The 19,785-nt window shown below is 27.5% G+C and overlaps 1 protein-coding gene across 1 annotated transcript in view; it reads right to left on the bottom strand.

The window, feature by feature from the left end:
* Window positions 1-19,785, bottom strand: part of LOC107457479 (fibroblast growth factor receptor-like 1) — a 90,843-nt gene that overhangs the window by 46,139 nt on the left and 24,919 nt on the right. The window contains exon 2 of the mRNA XM_016075646.4: window positions 8,511-8,605. Coding sequence (XP_015931132.1) covers window positions 8,511-8,574 — 64 coding nt within the window. The 5' untranslated portion in view covers window positions 8,575-8,605. The remainder of the gene's footprint in view (window positions 1-8,510; window positions 8,606-19,785) is intronic.

The following is a 19,785-nucleotide window of genomic DNA, read 5'->3' as shown; positions in this document are numbered from 1 at the left end:
AGTGTTCAAACTTAACAACTTTTTTCACCATAAAAACAATCCGTGATGAAAAGCTGGATTCAGTTCGCAAAAAACAAAGTATTGCAACTTGATCATATGTAACTAACAGTAGAGGGTTCACTTTAGAACATATCAAATTTTCATGCCATTTGAATGATTTTTCGCAGTTCTATGAACATTTGAATTTAGACCTTTTCTTTGCAGATTTCAAAATTTTCGCAAACTTTTGACCGGTAGTGTACCTTTAATTCACTTTTCAATTTCTTAAAATTTTAAATTTTTAATCGAAGGTAAAAAGGACCAGCTCTCAGGATGCCGGTACTTTTTTATCGTATAATCTATTATTACCGGAAAATGTTGCGTAAGGAATAATTATAGTAAAATCACTGAATTACTCAAATACAATAAAGATTACTGTAACAATTATGGTACGATCAGTACGGCATTTACGGTACGTTCAGTAAGGTAAAAAGAAGATCGATGCACCCAAACTGCCGGCGATTTTTATCGTAGTTAGGTTCGGAATTAATGCTCTTAACATGGTTTTTAAACACACATCTTTCTTCCAAGCAGAATAAATTTATTCTTATTTCAGAGTAAGTATCAAATTTTCCTTAAGGTTTCGACTAAAATGCAATTAGCAAGTTTTGCACTTAAACTATTCTATTTCGCGAAGTAATCATCCAAATTTCTTTTTTTTATCGTTAATAATTGAAAGTAAAAGAATTGAATTACCATTAAAATGCATTTAACTAATATTCTTTGAAAGCAACTCTTATCATAACATTCTAGAAATTTAAAAAATGAGGAAGGTAATTAAATCTTTAATACTGAAAGTGTCTGATTTTATAATTAGTTTTCACATCGAGTAAGAATTTGTATCCTCACTTGTCACTTCTGTTCCTAAATGAATGCAGTTAATTATCAGATTTCACTTATTTTGGAAAAGGTGAAAAGAACCCTCTTAAGTAAGTTTCTTCCTACTTTCATATATGAAGTTTTAAAAATGGACGTCGACGTGCTGTTCCGTGATCCTAAAAGTGTAGCGTGTAGTGTGATAATTAATCAAATTTCTCTTCAGTGTAGTGGAGAGAGCTTTAGGAAATGAGCGACACTTTATGTCATAAACACTTATATTCTCACAAAGTAGAAATCGTGTAAGTTGTTTCATAATCCTTTCCAATAGAAAATGATTTAGTTATTTTAAACTAACTTTGACTAAATAATTAAATTCTATTTTTGTTCTTCGAAAATGCATAGAGTATGTGAGATTTTGACAAATAGGATCTTAAATTATTCTATGATACTTTTTTTGAGTATAAAGAATAGTAGAACAGAAAAAGCAAATTTTCTTATAATATTAAATCAGTAATCCTACTAAGCCTTGTTGTTTAATGTTACTCACAGACTAGTAAAAGTGTAAAATTGTTTCGCAATCTTTTCCGATAGGAAAGGATTCAGTTATTTTAATATAACTTTGACTAAATAATTAAATTCTATTTTTGTTCTTCAAAAATACGTAGAGTCAGTGAGATTTTGCTGAATCGGGTCTTAAATTGTTCTACGATTATTCTTTTTGAGTAAGAGAAAAAGTAGACCTCATAAAAAAGCAAATTTTTGGAATAATGAATCAGAAGCTTAACTAAGCATTGATATTTAATATCACTTACGACTATATTTTAAATTGTTCTATGACACTTTTTTGAGTAAAGGAAAAAGTAGATCTCACAAAGAAGCAAATTTTTAGAATATTAAGTCAGCAGTCTAAAATATTTAATCAATCAATCTAAAGCTCTTTGATAATGATTTTGGTAAAATTAACTTCAAAATATAGTTTTACAGTATGTGATAAAATTTGTTAAGTGTTTAATTAAGTTAAGTGGGTAATTTTAGCCTTAGCATAAAAACTACTTATTCGTCTACTTTTTTGTTTCGTATCTTTTTACTAAATGCGTGGTAATAAAAAGGATAATTTTGAAAATCAGAATTCCTGGAAAACCTCTACCATAGGAAAGAAAAAATTATCAAATCAATTGTTTAAAATGCGTATATTTTGGTTTTATCAACCCCAATTAATATTAGTATAGATTATTTTTTTACCTGAATTTGTCATTACCACACTATAAAGTAATTTTTCCAGATTATTTTCCACTTACAAATCTCGATGAACTTAAAAAACATAGCTTATGTAACGACGATGTTCTAAAAATGGAAATTAATTTAATGTATTAACTTCCAAAAATTTAAATAAATTTTGATGTCAGTCTGGTAGGGTAAATAGTAAGTTTAAAAACCTGTTAATATTTTTAATTTAATAAAAATGGATTTTTGTAAGTTAATATATAAGTGGAAGGTAAATTTACAAATCTTGAATCGTAAATATATGAAAATATATGAATATATGAATCTATGCGAATATATAAATATATGAATCAATGAGAATATTTAAATATATGAATCTTTATAAATTGATGGAAAATAGAAACAGATACGATTAAAAATACTCAATAACGTGGATTCTAAATATTTGCAAAAATAATATTATTCTGAGTTTAATTACCCGCTAAATTAAACCCTCTAAGTCTATGCACAGTTTTTGAAATATTGTCAGATAAATGGTTAAAGCTTCTAATTAGCCTTTATAACTTATAACCACATTTAAAGTTCTATGTTTCTTTAAGCATACGCAAAATTATTAAAATTCTTTTAGGAATAATCAACTTTCTACAAACTTGCATTTCTTTCAGTATCGTAAAGTTTGTTTCAACAGCGAAAGTAAACGATAAAGATAAACACAAAGTTTAACAGGGAGTTCCTGGTTTGCTCAAGTATTATGTCTTTTGAAAAAGTAGATTCGTCCAAGATTCCAACCCATTAAAAATAAAGTCAGCGCTTCGGTACTTTTTCTTTCAAGTCACGATCTGAACTGTATATCAAAATATTCTTCTTTTTCTCCAGGAAACTTTGGCAATTTAACTAAGAGATAGTTTCAAAGCGTTTGGAACGTTAAAAGATTTATGATGTGCTTTTTTCTGTAATATCGCTGGAAACTGATTTTTTTTTCTTTGCAATTTTTTATCGATGTCGCAAATAAATTACCGAAAAGACGCAAGAAATTTAATTTTTGCATTTTTAAATTCACTAAAACTATTTTATAACCTTTATAAAGAGTATTATTTATGTATCATAAAAACTTGTTTATCTGCATATTTACGGTAAAAGCTATGAAACAAGCATGAACAATAAGGATATGCAAAACAAGATTTTTCAATCAAATTCTGGAAATTTTTGAGGGAATCAATTGAACACGACAAATGCGCAAATTCAACAACTTTGGTTGCTTTCTTGAATAAAAATTTAATATTGTTGTAATTTTAATTCTTGACTTATTAAAATGACTCGGAAATTTTGTTTGCCTTATATTAAAAAACGAATTAATTTGCATTTAAATTGTGTGACAAAATTCTTATATAAGTTTGAGCGCATAAATCTGAGAAACTTTTGAGTGCATATAGCAAGCTAAGCCTTTCTAAACTACCAAGATAATATTACCATTAAAAAGTAGAAACATTTTAAAATTTATAATAATTATTATTCTTCAAAATCTTTCAACCTAATTCACTGACGAAAAAAGTACAATTTATTTTATTTCTGGCTCTATGAGAAAACAAAAGATTAATAATTTTTATATAAGAAATTTGGTATTGTTTTTAATAAAATTAACAATCAAATCTGGCTTTCTAATGTGCGATAAAACTTGGTAATTTTTTTCATGATACCTTGTAACATGGCAAAAAAGAAACTTTTGCTGTTCTGTTTTGTATTTTTCACTAAATATAGGGTAACAAGAACTATATGTTTGAAAACCAGATTTCCCGGTAAACCGTTACCATATGAAAGTATAAATTACCAAATGAATGGCTTAAGTACATAAAATTTTGGTTTTTAATACCGTAATTACGTTTTTTTTTTACCAGAAATGGAATTACTATACAGTACAGTAATTTTGCCAGAATTTTTTCTCCGAGTGTTAATACCGTTGATGAAAGTAGTGCTTTGAATTAGAATGCTTAGGCTGGCAGCATTTTAATTTTTTTGTTAACTAAAGTTTAAGCCAAAATATATAACATTTTAAAAATACGCATCATGCAGGTATTAAAAAATATAACAAGTAAAAGAACAAAACCGTCTCCATATTTTCGTTATTTTTAATTATTCATACTAATATTATGAATGCATATTACCCATCTATTACAAAGCAAAAAATTAGTTACACTTACTTAAATTATTATATTTTTAATTTAATATCGTCTTACTTCGCCTCTGGACTTGATAATTATCTGGATTTGATTAAGTTATGATGCTATGTGATTTTTCAGATATGTTGCATCCAGTTCAGGCAAATTGCCGAGGATTTGAATACTCAAGTCTATCAAATTGTGAGAATCCCTATTTTCAACATTTTGCCATGATTTCAGCATTGAAGAAAAGTTGTTTTTTTAATGATTTCTCAATAAGTGACAAAGATTTGATGCAATGAGTTTATATGATTAGAAACACACTACATTTCATTCAAAAGGAACTTAATGCACAATTTACGCAACATGTATCAGATTTGTTGAGAACAAATTAAATTCAGAACGAAAACAATGGCTGCTCAATATTGTGACAAAATTGTTCATATAGGAGCAAGTTATCACAATAGTTTCCTATGAATTTATTAGGAAATTTGCAATTAAAATAAGAAGGATATAGATATGTAAATTACGATTACATTAATGAAAGGTGTCATTCTAAGGAAACATAGTACGAAAGTTTAAAAACAGTTATCACTCATTAAAAATGTGTTATCTGTTACTTGAAAATTACAAGCTTGATCTGTATATCAAAAAAAGTTACTTTATCTGTATATCAAAAATGGATGTCTAAAAATTGAGCAAATTGTTCTAACTCCCGAAGAAATAGCATTCGAATGCTAAAATCTCATTTATTCAAAATTGAAACAAAATCTGTTCATCTTTGAGCAAAATGCCTAGTCTGAAAACGAAAGAGGGAGAAATGTGTGAGAGATATATTCGTCTACTGCCTGCAGGAGTCGATCCAATTATATCAGAGTTCGTAGTAGGATGCTCTAACCACCATATTTATACGACCTAGTCCCGGCCCAGTTAGGAAGTTTGATATAACGGCCGGACCAGTGACACGTCATGATATACTAATTTTTAATTTCAAAAGTACTAAGCGTTTCAAAATGGAAAATATGGACTTGATAGCTTATTCCGCTGAATAGTGAATTTAATTTCACCTTTTACTAATTTTGCTGTATCATAAAAAACTTTTAAGCGAATAAAATACATAAAACTTCCTAACTTTCCCTCCACAGGGTTGTACAAGCGGTTTGAGCTTCCTACTTTAAATCAGAACATCCTTGGTTCGAATCCTGCCTGAAGAATCCATTTCTTCCTCAGCATCACTTTTTTGACAACACATTTTGAGTAAAGAAGAGAATATTTTGTTTCAATTTTGAATACACATGGGATTTTTCAAATTCGAATATCTGTTCCAGAACTATTTTAACACATTTTACCTTTTTTTGAGAAACCCTTTTTTTACAGAGAAATTTTTGGCGTTTTGGATCAAATTGTTATAACTTTGGAGTAGCATATAATTTTTAAATTTCGTACAACGGTATTTAGTTATCGCCTTTAAATTATCATTCAGTAAAAAATGCGGCTACTAGTGTACAGAAATATGATTGTAGGATGGAAAGTTAATAAGGGAAATTTTCTCCCTCTTCCAAATTTTTTCACACATTATATAACTTTATTTCATGCTTTAAATGTTCGTTATTAGCTGTCATAAATTATCGATCGGAAGTCTAGAAGTTTTCTTAATAAATAACAAATTTCGGACGAAAATTGATTAAATAATGTGGAACTGCCATAAAGAAAAATTATACTTTCAATCCATATGTCTTTATGCTTTCATTTTAAATTTTAAATAAAGGAAATCTTTTGTTCCTTCTTATAGAATTTTCAAAATACCATCCCAGGTTGATTTCCTTTCTTATTTGTTTTTGTTTTGAGGAAGGCATATTTTAAAGTACCCTAAGAAAGGCTACTGGTGCGTGAAAATTGCGTTCGAAAACGAGGAAAGGAAACTTTCGACTAGATATTGCATCTAAATTCACGGTTGATACATCACTGACACTTTTGGATGCAAGTAAACAAAAAAATAGAATTTTTAAGCTTATTGAAAGTAAGAAGAGTATTTGTGTTCTGTACTATGCATTTTATTTACGAACACGGAGAAAGCAATTCTGGTAAAATGACCAAACTTGTAAGGTAATGCCATTTCTGACAAAACAAAAAACATAATTATGGCATTAAAACCAAAATATACTGTATTTCAACATTGCTAATTCTTTCAATCGTATGGTAACGGTTTATCAGAAATACTAGTTTCAAAATTATAGTTCTTATTACCACACGTTTAATGAAATTTGAAATTGATAAGTAAATTTAACCGAATAAATGGTTTTTATGCCATGCTCTAAAATATTATAATAATATTATCAAATTTTACAGCATTTGCTGCCAAACTGCAATTTAATATAACCATATTTTGTTGTTAATTTTGCCAAAAGTCATTAACAAAACGCTTAGGTAAAAATTACTGTGCATTTTGGTGTTCCTATAGAGCAGGAAACATGGTAAAATTTACCATATTGAGGTAGTTTTGACCATAATGTTTTCTTATTGAATAGATTATTATTGTACTTTTGAATATTATGTAGAAGAAAAATATCAGCTTATTACTTGCAATTTTGGAAAGAAAAATTGGTTTTTATTTATTTTATGATAAAATTTGAATGCCTAAAACTACGAGGTTTAAAACTTGTTGAATATAGTTAGATCATTTGCTTTCAAGGCCATTAACACTTTGGTAAGTGAGTTGTGCTTCAAGTAAAGACAGACTGACAGTTAGTTCTCTTAATGATTAAAAATATATAAACTAAAAGAAACTTGCATTTCTACTTCAAAATTCACTAGCGAATATTTACATTTCATTGTTTTTACTATCCTTTTCGTGTTATTTACTTGCCCTTTATTTGCCATACAGTATGGGAGGCTGACATGTTATAAAATTACTTTAAATATAAAATTAATTTTATTATAAATATATAAAAAACTCCATCTTAGAAAATATTGTATAAAGTGAGATTCAGTCAATTATATTCAATATATATTTTATATTTGGCATTATGATTGAAAGAGTTTCCTTCATTGCCGTTGTTAAAAACTGTAAGAAAATTTAAACCCTCTTAAAAAAAATTTTTTTAAAATTATTTGAAGGAAATCTCAAAATATCTTAATATTTATTTCATATCTTTTCAATTCTTATTTATAAAACATAATGCAAACTTTCTTCTTCTTGTAGGAAAAACCCGTAAATTGATGCGGTTTTCTTCAAAAGAAAGTGTGATTCTCTTCGATTGTGATTCGAATATAATATTACTATCAGCAAGAGGGATTTTATTCAAAATGCTGTTTTTTTTATCAAACTGCATACTGTCATGCAATTTTATTTTATTTTATAATTCGTTATTGAACAACATACCAAATTTTCGGTTCACGACTACTAATGTTCAACTCCATAGCCTTGTAATTTTGAACACAATCCAGACGAAAAGAGAACTCCAGGATCCAGTATTGGGAAAAGTTTGCCTTTGTGGACGACTTTTTGATTGAACTAACCCGAATTTGCTTTACGTGTAGAGGAAGACCATGAGTGCCTCACATGGTTAGCCTAACGGCAAGGGCACATGATCCGTCGACCACTGAGGATATTTCACGTCAGCACTGTGGTCTGTGCGAGCCGTATGTGCAATTCGTATCGAACAACCATCGCTTGGATTCGAACCCGGTTTACTTTATTGGAGGGCGAAAGCTCTATCCCCTGATCAATTGCGGCTCTACTGCCATGCAATTGAAAAAAAATTAAGTTCTTCTCGATAAATTTTGAGAATAGTGTCTTGACAACTATTTTCTGTCGATTGCTAATACAAAAAACGATAAAATAGAATTTCAGAAAATGATCGAACCGAATTATGTTTAGGAAAAAAACACTTTTAGCGTTTCGTAACCTAACAAGCGTATATGAAAATTATATAAAAATCTCAATTTTGAATTTGATTTGATTTTGCAGTTATTTTTCTATCTCACAGTGTTATGGGTGTTACATTTGAAATTTTAGTTTAACTTTTTTTCGTTATTTCATAAGTATTCCATTGAACTCTAGTAGCAAAACAAAATATCACTGTTTAAAAATGTCTAAAGTATATAAAACTATAATATAAATAAAGTTGCATTTATGAATTCAAATTAAGATACATTAATAAAAAAAAAGTATAAATATGGATATTTACTACTTCCCTATCGACAGATTGTAGTCACATATATCACAATAGTGGCACAATGAACTAATTATTTGCAGAGAAATCAACTCACCAATGTGCTGCAAAGCTGAAGTTGCAGCAAACACACCGAGGAGGAGAAGCAAATAGCAATTCATTTCCTACTGCTATCACCAGGAACTTACAATCCTGAAATCAAGAATATATTGCTCAAGTCTCTTTAACAGTATATTAAAGTATATGTTATAAATTGACACCTAACTATGAGGTTCCAAAATTTAGATTAAAAAATTCATTTTTAGTACGTGGAAATTCAATTTACGAATTTACTATTCAAATTAATTATTTTTTATTTAAACAAACAGATTCCTATTACGATGATTTTCAGAATGGAAATATAACAGAAAATAATAAAAATACATCTTTTCATTTTTATTTACTTACAGAATTATTTAAAAAGTATATTTAAAGTAATAAATCGCCTCCATGTTTTTTTAACAATATATAAACCGAATACTTCTCTGAGTGTAGAAACAAATGAAATAAAAATTGAAACAATAGTTTTGTTAGAAATGCTTAACTCATAAAAATACGTAACATGCATAAAAATTTTATATTTGGCTGTCAAATCACTTTTTAATTTAAAATTCTGAAACTAAATAACTTACCTTGATTAAAAAGTTTAGCTCAATTCGGAAGTCTAATGATTAGGCTTAAACGAATAATATAGGAATAGAATAGCTTATAAGATTTAGAAAAGTTCCAGCCATATAGATTTGAAAAATAATAAGCATTTGGCACTAAAAAAATTTATAAGCTGAAAACTTACCTTTAATTTTTACCCGTGGCTTTATGACTAATAAAAATGAAAAGATTACTAAAGTCGGAATGTAATTTAACGGAGAACTATTAACCACATTCTTGTTGAATCGAATTAAAAATGTTATGTTTCAATAGGAAAAAATATGTAATAGGAAAAATATGTATTATGTGTATGTATAATTAAGTATTTCAATAGGAAAAAATATGTAATATGTATTTATATTTTATACAAAAGTACATTTGAATAGATGAAACTGTAGTTTTTGGTTGGAAATTGTATAAAATAAATATTATTAAATGTGTTTTATTTGATCCTGTAACATAAAATATAGTTTTTGAAGTACAAAAGATATTAATATTTTAAACTATAGACAATAAATACAAAATATTTAATAAGAAATTATCTCCCACAGATTTAGTTTTTAAAATAAAATATTCATTTATATAAAATATTTCTAGTCTATGTTTGGTAATTGGGTTACTTTGGGAAGCAAACATATAAGTAGGATAAAATAACTTTGGGACTAAATGTCTGAGCAAAAGAACACACGCAGTTAAAATATTCACAACTACTTATACACTTGTATAAGTAGTTTTAAGAGGATTCTTATAAGTAGCTACAAGAATTTAGTTCGGAAAGTAAATTTTTTCCCTTCATTTTAAAGGAAAATTTATGTCTACATTGAGAAAAAAAGTACGGTCAAAACTACCAGAATATGGTAAAATGTACGGTGTTTCCGGCTCTGTGGGAACACCAAAAAACTTTGAAATTTTTCTATTACCTGTAATTATTTTCCTTTTATTAGTAATTATTATTTTCACGATTATTGGAAATTTTTGGTAATTAATTTGGTAAAATTTATAATAAAATATGGTTTCATAATAAGTGATAAAATTTGGTATATATATATTAGGACTATGCATCAGGATTACGAGATTAATGAGCACACATCCATTAGGTTAGTAATTATGTGGTAAAGTTGTGCTAGGTTAGCGCTTGCGTCTGGTAAATATATATATATATCATTTTGGTTAATAAAACCAAACTATATGCTTTATGATATTTGTACTATTTATTTGGTAATTTCTCCTTTCATATTTCAATGGTTTACTAAAAATTCCGGTTTTCAAAATTAAAGTTCTTATTACCACAAGTTTAGTAAAATATAAAATTGAAAAATGAATCTAACCAAATAAATAATCTTAATGCTCAAATGCTTTATAATTGAATTATCGTAGTTTAAGAAATATGATAATTTAGCTTTAAAAGATTTATATAAATTTTAGCTAATAAAACTTGTCTAATTTAATAGAGCCTACCGAGCTTTTTAGTGCTGAGCTCTTAAAGCCAAAAACATGATACACTTTGCCCTATTTTGGTAGTTTTGATCATGCTTTTTCCTCTGTGTAAAAACACTATTTTTTACATGATGATGAAATGTTCTTTCTGAGCAATCTCCCCCCCCCCTCGGAAAAAAAAAGATTTCATGGATTTCCCCAAAGCATTTTCATGAATCTTGAGTATCTATTTTACACATTGAAGAAAATGGCACACCTTTTTCTACGAAACGTTTTATCTGTACTAAACCAGATGAAAACAACAGGAATAAGTTTTATTTCTAACTGGAAAAAAAACTTTCTTTCTCAACAGTATAATAAATATTTCTTCTATATAACATTCGCTTTATTCAATTCTTTTTTTTCAATTTTTAAAAAAAAATAATAAAGTTTTTTTTTAAATAAATGTTAGAAAACAGCATGTAAATAACGGCTGAAGTTGAAATGCACTTTACGTAAAATAGCAAAAAGCTATTACGTGGCAAGATTCCAGCTCTTTGTCTGTATGACTAGTAAGAAAGTAAGAAAGAGAGTTTCCTTTTATATCTGGATGGGTATAAGTTCTAGTGTTGATCTTTGCAAAAGCTCCATATACTTTCATGCGCAATGGAGTTTATATTACAAAATAATGTACATAATAATATAAAATAATAAAACAATCTTATATGTTGATATTAATTTATTAGTCCACCTTTTAAAATGTTTAAAATGAAAAATATGAGAATAGCTTATACTTCGCATAATTCATTGTTTATTATGAAAAAAAAATATTTATTCTGATAAATAGACTTTTCATGAAATGCTTTATTTAAAAAGTAATATTTTAAAAAAGTTTAAAAGCAAATGCAAATTTTAATAACATTTCATTAAATTAACTTTGATTGTATTCCTTTGGCTTTAGCTTCTATAATTTTTATTACAATTTAAAAAATTTTAAAATTGATATGGAAAATTTCTATTTTGCTCTATAGTTCCATACTAATGACTTATTTGTTTAATGTAAACAAATATGTATTTTTCTATTAGGTTTAAAATGGAGAATTTTTCAATTATTTTTTAATTAAATCAGGTTTAATTAAATCAGTAGAATCAATAAAATTATAGTATAAATTGATTTAGAAATCTATTGATACTTTTGATAAGTAAAACTTATTAACTTAAAAAAAAACTTAATAAATAAGCTTATTTTTGTTTAAAAAAGAAGCATAATGGAATTTAACATCCCCTTAAAATATGAGTTCATTATATTATTATATATTAGTATAATATTGATATTTATTGAATAATATATATTCAAAACATTGTGTAATGCAAAAACTTGCTTAATGACTATGCCGTTTAGAATTCTCAGGTTTCAAAAAATGCCTCTTCAAAGGAGTGAAGCAAGAAATCTTGAAACATTAAACCTATTTAGATATTCATTTCATATGTTTCTCATTTTGATCATACTTAAAATAATATCCGTTTGACCTCTCTTTGATTGATTTTGAAGTTGTTTTCAACACTTTAAACCCTTTTTTCATGTCCAACATGAATATATTGTGTTAGAAATCGTTTTATGGAAAGCAGTTTGTTAATTTAAGCTACCTAATAAATCATCAATATGGAAATTTAATCAACAAGAGAAAGTAAAAGTGAAATCATATATCACTTTCAATAGCAATATTTAAAGTTTATTATACATTATAAAAAATTTATTAACGTTTTATTATAAATTATAAATTAATTTAGGTATTTATTTAAAAATATTGATTAAAATTTAGTTAAAAGTAAAGTTCACTTTTTCTACCCTCTTCCAAAAGATTAAAAAACGATATATATTTACAGATATGACAATGAATTTCAAGAAATTGAACTATCATTTTTCTTTATATTCTGTCTTAAAGCAGGTTACGCAGCACATCGACTAACAATACTTTTTTGTAATATTAATATATCTACTTTCAAACTATGCACACTACTTACAGACGTTCCATGTAGTGGATGATGGTAATCCATGAAATATATGCTCTAAACTAACTTTACATGTGAATGTGAGATTGCGAGCAAATTCTCGATTTGAGTTTGTCAATAAATATTTCATTAATATTGATTAAAATGGACTTCCTTATTCACGAATTATTACTTAGCACACTTCTAATAATTAATCAACCCATTTCATAATTAGCATGTTTCGCTAGAAGTACAGCTGATGCAATTATCTTAGAATTCGAAAACTCGAAACACAAGTCAAATATATTCATTAAGTTAGTTATATTAGAGATATCCTACATGGCGTTTACAAGTCAGGATTAGAAACAGGTTAAATTAAGGAATCAATTATTTCATGCGTGCAAAGAAACTGTGATATTAACTCTCTGTAAGAAAACTGTCTTCTGATATCAAATTTAAAGTATTTTCTATAGTTTCAATTGATTTTATTAGTTTTAATATGTAATTTAAAGTGGTCTTTTTTTGTCATCTTGTTACTTTAATACTAGTAATATCACCCATTCGAATTTTTTCATCATGCTTTTATGTTCCTTTAAGCTTTCCTATTTTTAACATTACATAAACCATCATTAATTCAATCTACAAGTTTCGGAAATAAGAGAAAAAGTTATCGGCCCTTTCTTCACATTTTGAGAACCACGCAATCATTAATAAACTCTTCTTTTGCATGTAACATGAAGAACACTGGGGAACAAAATGTTTATAACATTCATACAAATACTAAATTTATCCTAATTCGGGTGTGAAAATTTCAAATCTGAAATTAGTTTCTCCTAAATGTGCTGATTTCTTTAAATGAAATTTTTTGTCGAAATATACAACTTTAAAAACTTTATATTAACCTTAGGAGAGTCATGTAAATGTAGCGAGAAATTCCTAGATTTAGGACACAGATTCAGGATTTAATTAGCATCAATGCCCATGCCCGGAAATGTTGTCATACGCTTTTAGAAACAGTTCATAATAGGGAAGCGTTAATAGCGGCGTATGGCGACATTTCTGGAATAGGGTTCCTACTGATTCTGATGAGGTGTCTTAACTCCCCTAAAAACTTGTCTTTACAGTTATGCGAACCTATACTGAATATAATGTTTACCATATCTGTTAGAAAATCTCATGAAATAGGAAAAAAAATTCCCCAGTGTAAATCACTAATGCACTTTTCGCTTTCTGAAAATTGCATAAATAATTGTTAATGTGGTCTTCCTCTTTTGAAAATTACATAACAATCCTTTGTGTATTATTTCCATTTCAAAAATTATCTTATACATACAACACTCAAAAATACTTTAAAAACATTCGATTTCAGAGAATTTAAGAAAAACATGAGGACTTATTTTTCGCTTGGAAACTAATGACTAATAGCATTATCGGTGAATTCAGGCTAAATTGAGGTAATATTAGTACTTCAGAAATAGTTCACTGTTGTTAAGGTCAATAAATGAGTACCGGAAAATACTAAATAACCGTTTTTTTTAGTCTAAGAACAGTTATTTTTTAAAAGAAAAACAATAAAAAGGAACATAACAAATTGCCCTTTTTCGCGCATGTATTTCACTTGTTCGGTGTTTTTGTTCCCTGACAAGCCCGTAATAAGTAGTTTCAATTACATTTTGGGAATAAGATAAAAGCCCCATGCGATTCTCTGAAATATTTATTATAGTTAATAGAAGAAAAACTGAAAATATTCTTGACAGGTTGTTTTTTCCCGGCAAGTATAACAAATTATTTAGCAAAGAGAGAAATGCTGTGTTTTATGGCCACTGAATGATTTATAATCTAAATGTTATCTGTGTGTATTAGTATTATAGAGTATTATAATCATTTGGAAAAATGAATATGGTGTAAAATTCCAAGATTATGACAAAATTTTCCATGTTTCTAGCACTATGTGAACACCAAAAAGCTTTGTAATTTTTACCGAAACACTTTGATAAGGATTTCAGCAAAATTACGTAATTTTAACGTGATACCTTAGAGCATGGCATTAAAACTATTTATTAGGTTAAATTTATTTTTGAGTTTTGCATTTCTGGTGTGGTAATAAGAACTATAATTTTGAAAAGCAAATCCCGGTAAATGTTCGCCATATAAATGGAAAAATTACAAAATGAATGGTTTAAATACGGTATATTTTGGTTCTTAATGCCAGAATTTTTTTTTAACAGATAGGCCATAGCCATATTGTCTTCTCCGTGATTGTTTTTGTATACCGGCCCACCTTTTACAAAGTTCATCATATCATATTTGTGACTAAGTATTATGAATTTGAGCATAGATTTACGCTGCATATATTAAGTGTCTTCACGCCACATGCACAAACTTGGAGGCGATTTCGACTTCTATACACAAGGAGTATAAATAAATACTTTTTATTTTTCTCATTTATATATTTTTAAAGTAATATACGGTAGGAAAAAAATTTCAACGAAAATAAGACAATTCAAAATAATCAAATCAAAGTAATGCTAGTCATAATGTAGACAGTGTAATTTCCTACGTTAGTCACTCTCTGCTTTTCAAAATCTGATGTCCAAACTTTTTGCATTTAATTATATTTAACTAAAAAAGCTCATTTTGCAACTTGATTGTATACTACTATAAAAAGTCCCTTTGTAGTATCAAAATAATATAATCTGTCTCAGTAATAAAGTAAGCACAAGGAATTGTTTTTGAAATTTGAGATGAGGTTAATTTGTACTAAAGAAAAGATATAATAAAAAAAAATAATTCTGACACTTCTTAATTTGATAGAGAAATTATGCATCTCTATAGTATTTTGAGGCACTTTATTTTAAAATTTATCACACAAAAAAATAATTTTAAATCAATTTGAGTATTTTGAAATTTAATTTTAGTTTTGCTATTTGTATTTGCTACCCGCATTTAAAAACATTGGGTATTGCTATTATTAGCCTTGAGATACATGCACTGAGAAAAATAGTATGGTCAAAAATACCAGAATATGGTAAAACTTTACATGTTTCTGGCTCAAAAAGATGATCACCAAAAAGTTCTTACCGAAATGGTTTTTTAATGAATTTCGTAAAATTAGTAGTAAATTAACGTTTAATAATATGCGATAAAATTTGATAATTTTATCATGATACTTCATGGCATAAAAACTCATGATTTAACTAAATTTGTCTTTCAGTTTTGTATTTTCTACCAAATATGTGGTAATAAGGTCCATAATTTTGAAAACCAGACATTCCGGTTAATTGTTTCAATATATATATGAACGGAAAATTTATCAGAAGTAATGGACTAAATATCGTATGTCGCTGTTTTATTATCAGAATTATATATTTTTTCTGCCAAAAAAAGTGTCCCTACATACAGTACGATATCTTAAACAAAACTAAAACATATCTATGTGCTAAACAAAAATAGCTTTTAACATCGCTCCCAACCAAAAATGAAATACTTTTGACATTTTATTAGAAAACAGAAGTCAATAATAAAAATAATACTCACTACGCATAAAGAATACTAAAATCAACATACTTCGAATTGACAAACAGGACAAGTTTTAAATTGACTAAACAAATTTCGCGTTTTTATACTTGTTTTTAGGCTAGTATCTGTTTAACTTGAATAATTACATGTTTCAACCTAACTGAAATCACTTTATTTTTAGTTTTGAAGGAGCATATTTTTTTTCATTAATTTTGGATAACAAGCTGCAGTTATAATGAAAAAAAGAACATAAATCTTTACTCTAGTTATATTGATGATTACGCTAGTTAGAAATTTAAACTCGATAAAAAATTCTCTGAAAAACAGGTAAATTACAAATAAAGAAGATCTTGAAATTTAAAAATGAAATACAAACATGAAATTTTTCAGAAAAAGGAACGAAGAGAAGCAAAATGGAATAATTTTGCATCTCTGAAACTCATTCGTTTTCCTTAATTACCAATTCTTATGAGTGGGTAGTTCCTTCTGTCCATTTCTCAGTTTCTTCTTTTTTGTAATAAGTCTTCTGAAGAAAAAGCTTTACATTTTAAATTAACTTCGTTCATGCCAGTATACGAAAGTTTCAAAGTTTGAATCAGGTTTAAATGCAACTATGCAAAATATATTTTAATCTTCTTTATGCAAGATACAAAACTACGTCTTTTGAAATATGAAAGTAGTTTCATAATTATGCTTATTTGTAGATATGAAGGTACTTCTTACTTAAAATTTTTTAAAATATAAAATGAAAAAGTGAACTCTTCAATATAAAAATTGCTAAAGTTCGTATCTTGTTGACTCTAAGAAAAATGAACTTTGCTGCTCTCTCAAAAAATGTTTGCTGTTGAAAAAAGTCTATTGTTTGTAGATACCGTTATTGAAATACTGTTTTATAAATATATATATATATATATAGCCTAAAATCGTGTGGAATTTGCATAATTGGATGCAGCGATCGTAACTTTTGAACGTAAATTTCATTTTTCAACAACGTGCTAAAGGGATATTTTTGCCAATTAATTAATTTTATCTCAAATCGCCTGCCACGGATGGTTTTGATTCACAATATTTATATCTCTGATGCTGTTGTACAAATGACTCAACTAACATCATGTGTAATTTGCATAATATGACGTAATAATCAAAACTTTTGTATTTAAATTCTCATTTTTCTTAACAACATGCTCAAAAAGAAGCGACAATTTTGCAATACATTTTTTAAAGTTATTTCAAGAATCATTTGCCAGGAGTGATTATTGCTTCGGATATTCATATCTTTGATAAACTTATCTAAACGGCTCTCCTAACATCATGTGTAATTCGCATTATCAAATTATGCGAAAAAGGTAAATAAGTTTTTAAACCGGCAAGAAAATATATTATATATCTCTAATTATTTCTTTTTCAAGAATTCTTAATAACAAATGTAGACATAAATTGTTAAATTTGGAATTAGGGAATATTTCGTATTGCTAATATTGTTTAGCTTTAGTTTCAACATTTAGTTGGTTTGAAAGTTTGAAAGTCTGCAAGTTGCAATCCAATTAACCCTAATTAAATTTATCTTGACGTTATCTAAGTTCTATTAGCTATAAGATTCTTCTATACAGCTAATTTCAGATAAATAAGGGTTGAAAAAATTTATAGAATCAGCGACTGACAACTGATGTCTTGTTTACAAAACAAAGCATTCATACGTATGTGAGAAGTATTTGAAGTATGCCAACCCCGCGGCTTAAACCTAAATTCTATTAATAGAAGAATTTTATTGCCCTAGATTGCGAAACTTTAATGAAATAGAGTGACAGTTGAGTTCTTTTCTTAAGAATAATGAAACTTTGGAATTTCACGGGCATAACAAAAAGTTTCCTTTGGTTTTGATTGGAATAGTTTACTTCCGCAACTGAAAAAATAAGTTTATTCCTTAATTATATTTTTTTAATTATCAAATTAATTAAAAGAGGAAATATTATTGAGGTGGTAATAAGATTTTTATTCAGATATAAAAGCTTAAGTGAAATATGTTTCTTAGTTGAATGCCTTCTAAAAAATTTTTCTAAAACTATCAAAGAATAAGGATTAGTTCTAAGTTCTAATGATGATATGAAGGTATTTGAAAATTATATAATTATTAAAAATAGTCTTAAAATTCCTGAAAATATCAAAAATGCGTAAAAATATCTCAAAATACTTGAAACTATTATAATATTATATATAGTTAGAATCAAGTCCACTGAAAACAAATTCTGTTAAATTATGGAAAATTCCTGGCTTAGTTGTCAGAGATTATCCGTACACTACGGAAGAAGAAAAACTTTGATAGAATTGTCCTGTAACAAAACACTGCAAAAATATCTGTACTCACTAAATATTTTTGTATGTCATAGTACGATGGAGGAATTTCGTATGAAAGTATCTAGATACTTTTAATACTAGAAATATACTGCTTGTATAGTGAAGTATATTTCTAAAATTTCGATTAGTTTTTTTTTTCATTTCAACTTTTAGAGGTCCTTTTGCGCTATATCAAAAACCATCAAGTTTAAAAGAATTATCAGGAAGTTTTATTTTTTCTTCGTTAAGTTCAGTCGTTTGGAGCGGCATTAGAAATTGGGACCTTCCTGCTGTGAGACCTTCCTGCTCCTTAACCACCATACATTCCCCTCGGCATTTGTTTTAATGTATCAAATTATTTGTTACCGCTTTAATACCAAATTTTTTCATATTCAAAACTGAAATCTATACCCAAGAGTTACAATCTGTAACAAAAGTTACAGATTTTCTTAGAAAAAAAATTTCTCTTTTGACTGAGTTGTATAAAGTTTAACAGTAACTTTCTGTGGTTTAAGAAAAAAAGGAATTTCTAGTAGGAATGCTACAGAATATTTTCAATTTTCAGCATAGGTTTTTTACATCGTATGGTTCAAGGAAATTTGTAGACTAATATTGTGATACTTATTTTATTACTAGAAAAGGAATAGGTATAATAGCATACGCGTAAAAAATTACGTGCTGCATTATGAAATCTTACTGGAATGTAAAGAAATGCTTAATCTTACTTAAAAGATATTTTTGATTTTTTTGGAAAAAAGTTGGAGCAATGCAAAAACACATTTCTATATACAATGAATAATGTTGCGAGTAAAATATTGCAATGATTAAAAAATACAAATTAAATGGTACAATCTAAAGTTAGAAGTACAAAAACGGGAAACTAGACTACCTAAAAGAAAACTAGACTAACTCTTAGAAAATTAAACTAACTCTAGAAAACTAGACTAACTCTAAGAAAACTAGAATAATAAACTTTAAATAAATAGAAAGAACTTGAAGACCATATTATTGCTACTTGATAAATTATAGCTAGAAAAGTTTTGATAATTATAGCATGATATATGCAGGGAATAAAGTGATAAACTACGAATTCCTTTAGAATACTGCAATTTATATTAATATTTGAAGCTTTGAAGCATTTGCAGCTGGCTACATATTATAACCGAGAAGACTTACCTGTCTGTCTCAGGACCGACAGAACGGGTGTTATTGTCCTAGCGTTGACACTACAATATTGCCTTCATTCCTTATTGCTTGGTAGGAATGATAACAACGTGACGGACAACCGATAACAACCGACATACCGCAATAATAATATATTAACACAGCAACAGTAACAATAATAACACGATATAAGTATATTAATAAATATACTAATGATATAAGTATATAAATATAATAAGTGTAAAGTATAACCGGTATAT

This window comes from Parasteatoda tepidariorum, chromosome 11, assembly GCF_982258835.1.
Source record: "Parasteatoda tepidariorum strain Cologne lab strain chromosome 11, Ptep-v5.0, whole genome shotgun sequence".
NCBI lineage: Eukaryota > Metazoa > Arthropoda > Arachnida > Araneae > Theridiidae > Parasteatoda > Parasteatoda tepidariorum.
Note: the sequence above shows the minus strand (reverse complement) of the source record. Positions and strands in the feature narration are given on the sequence as shown.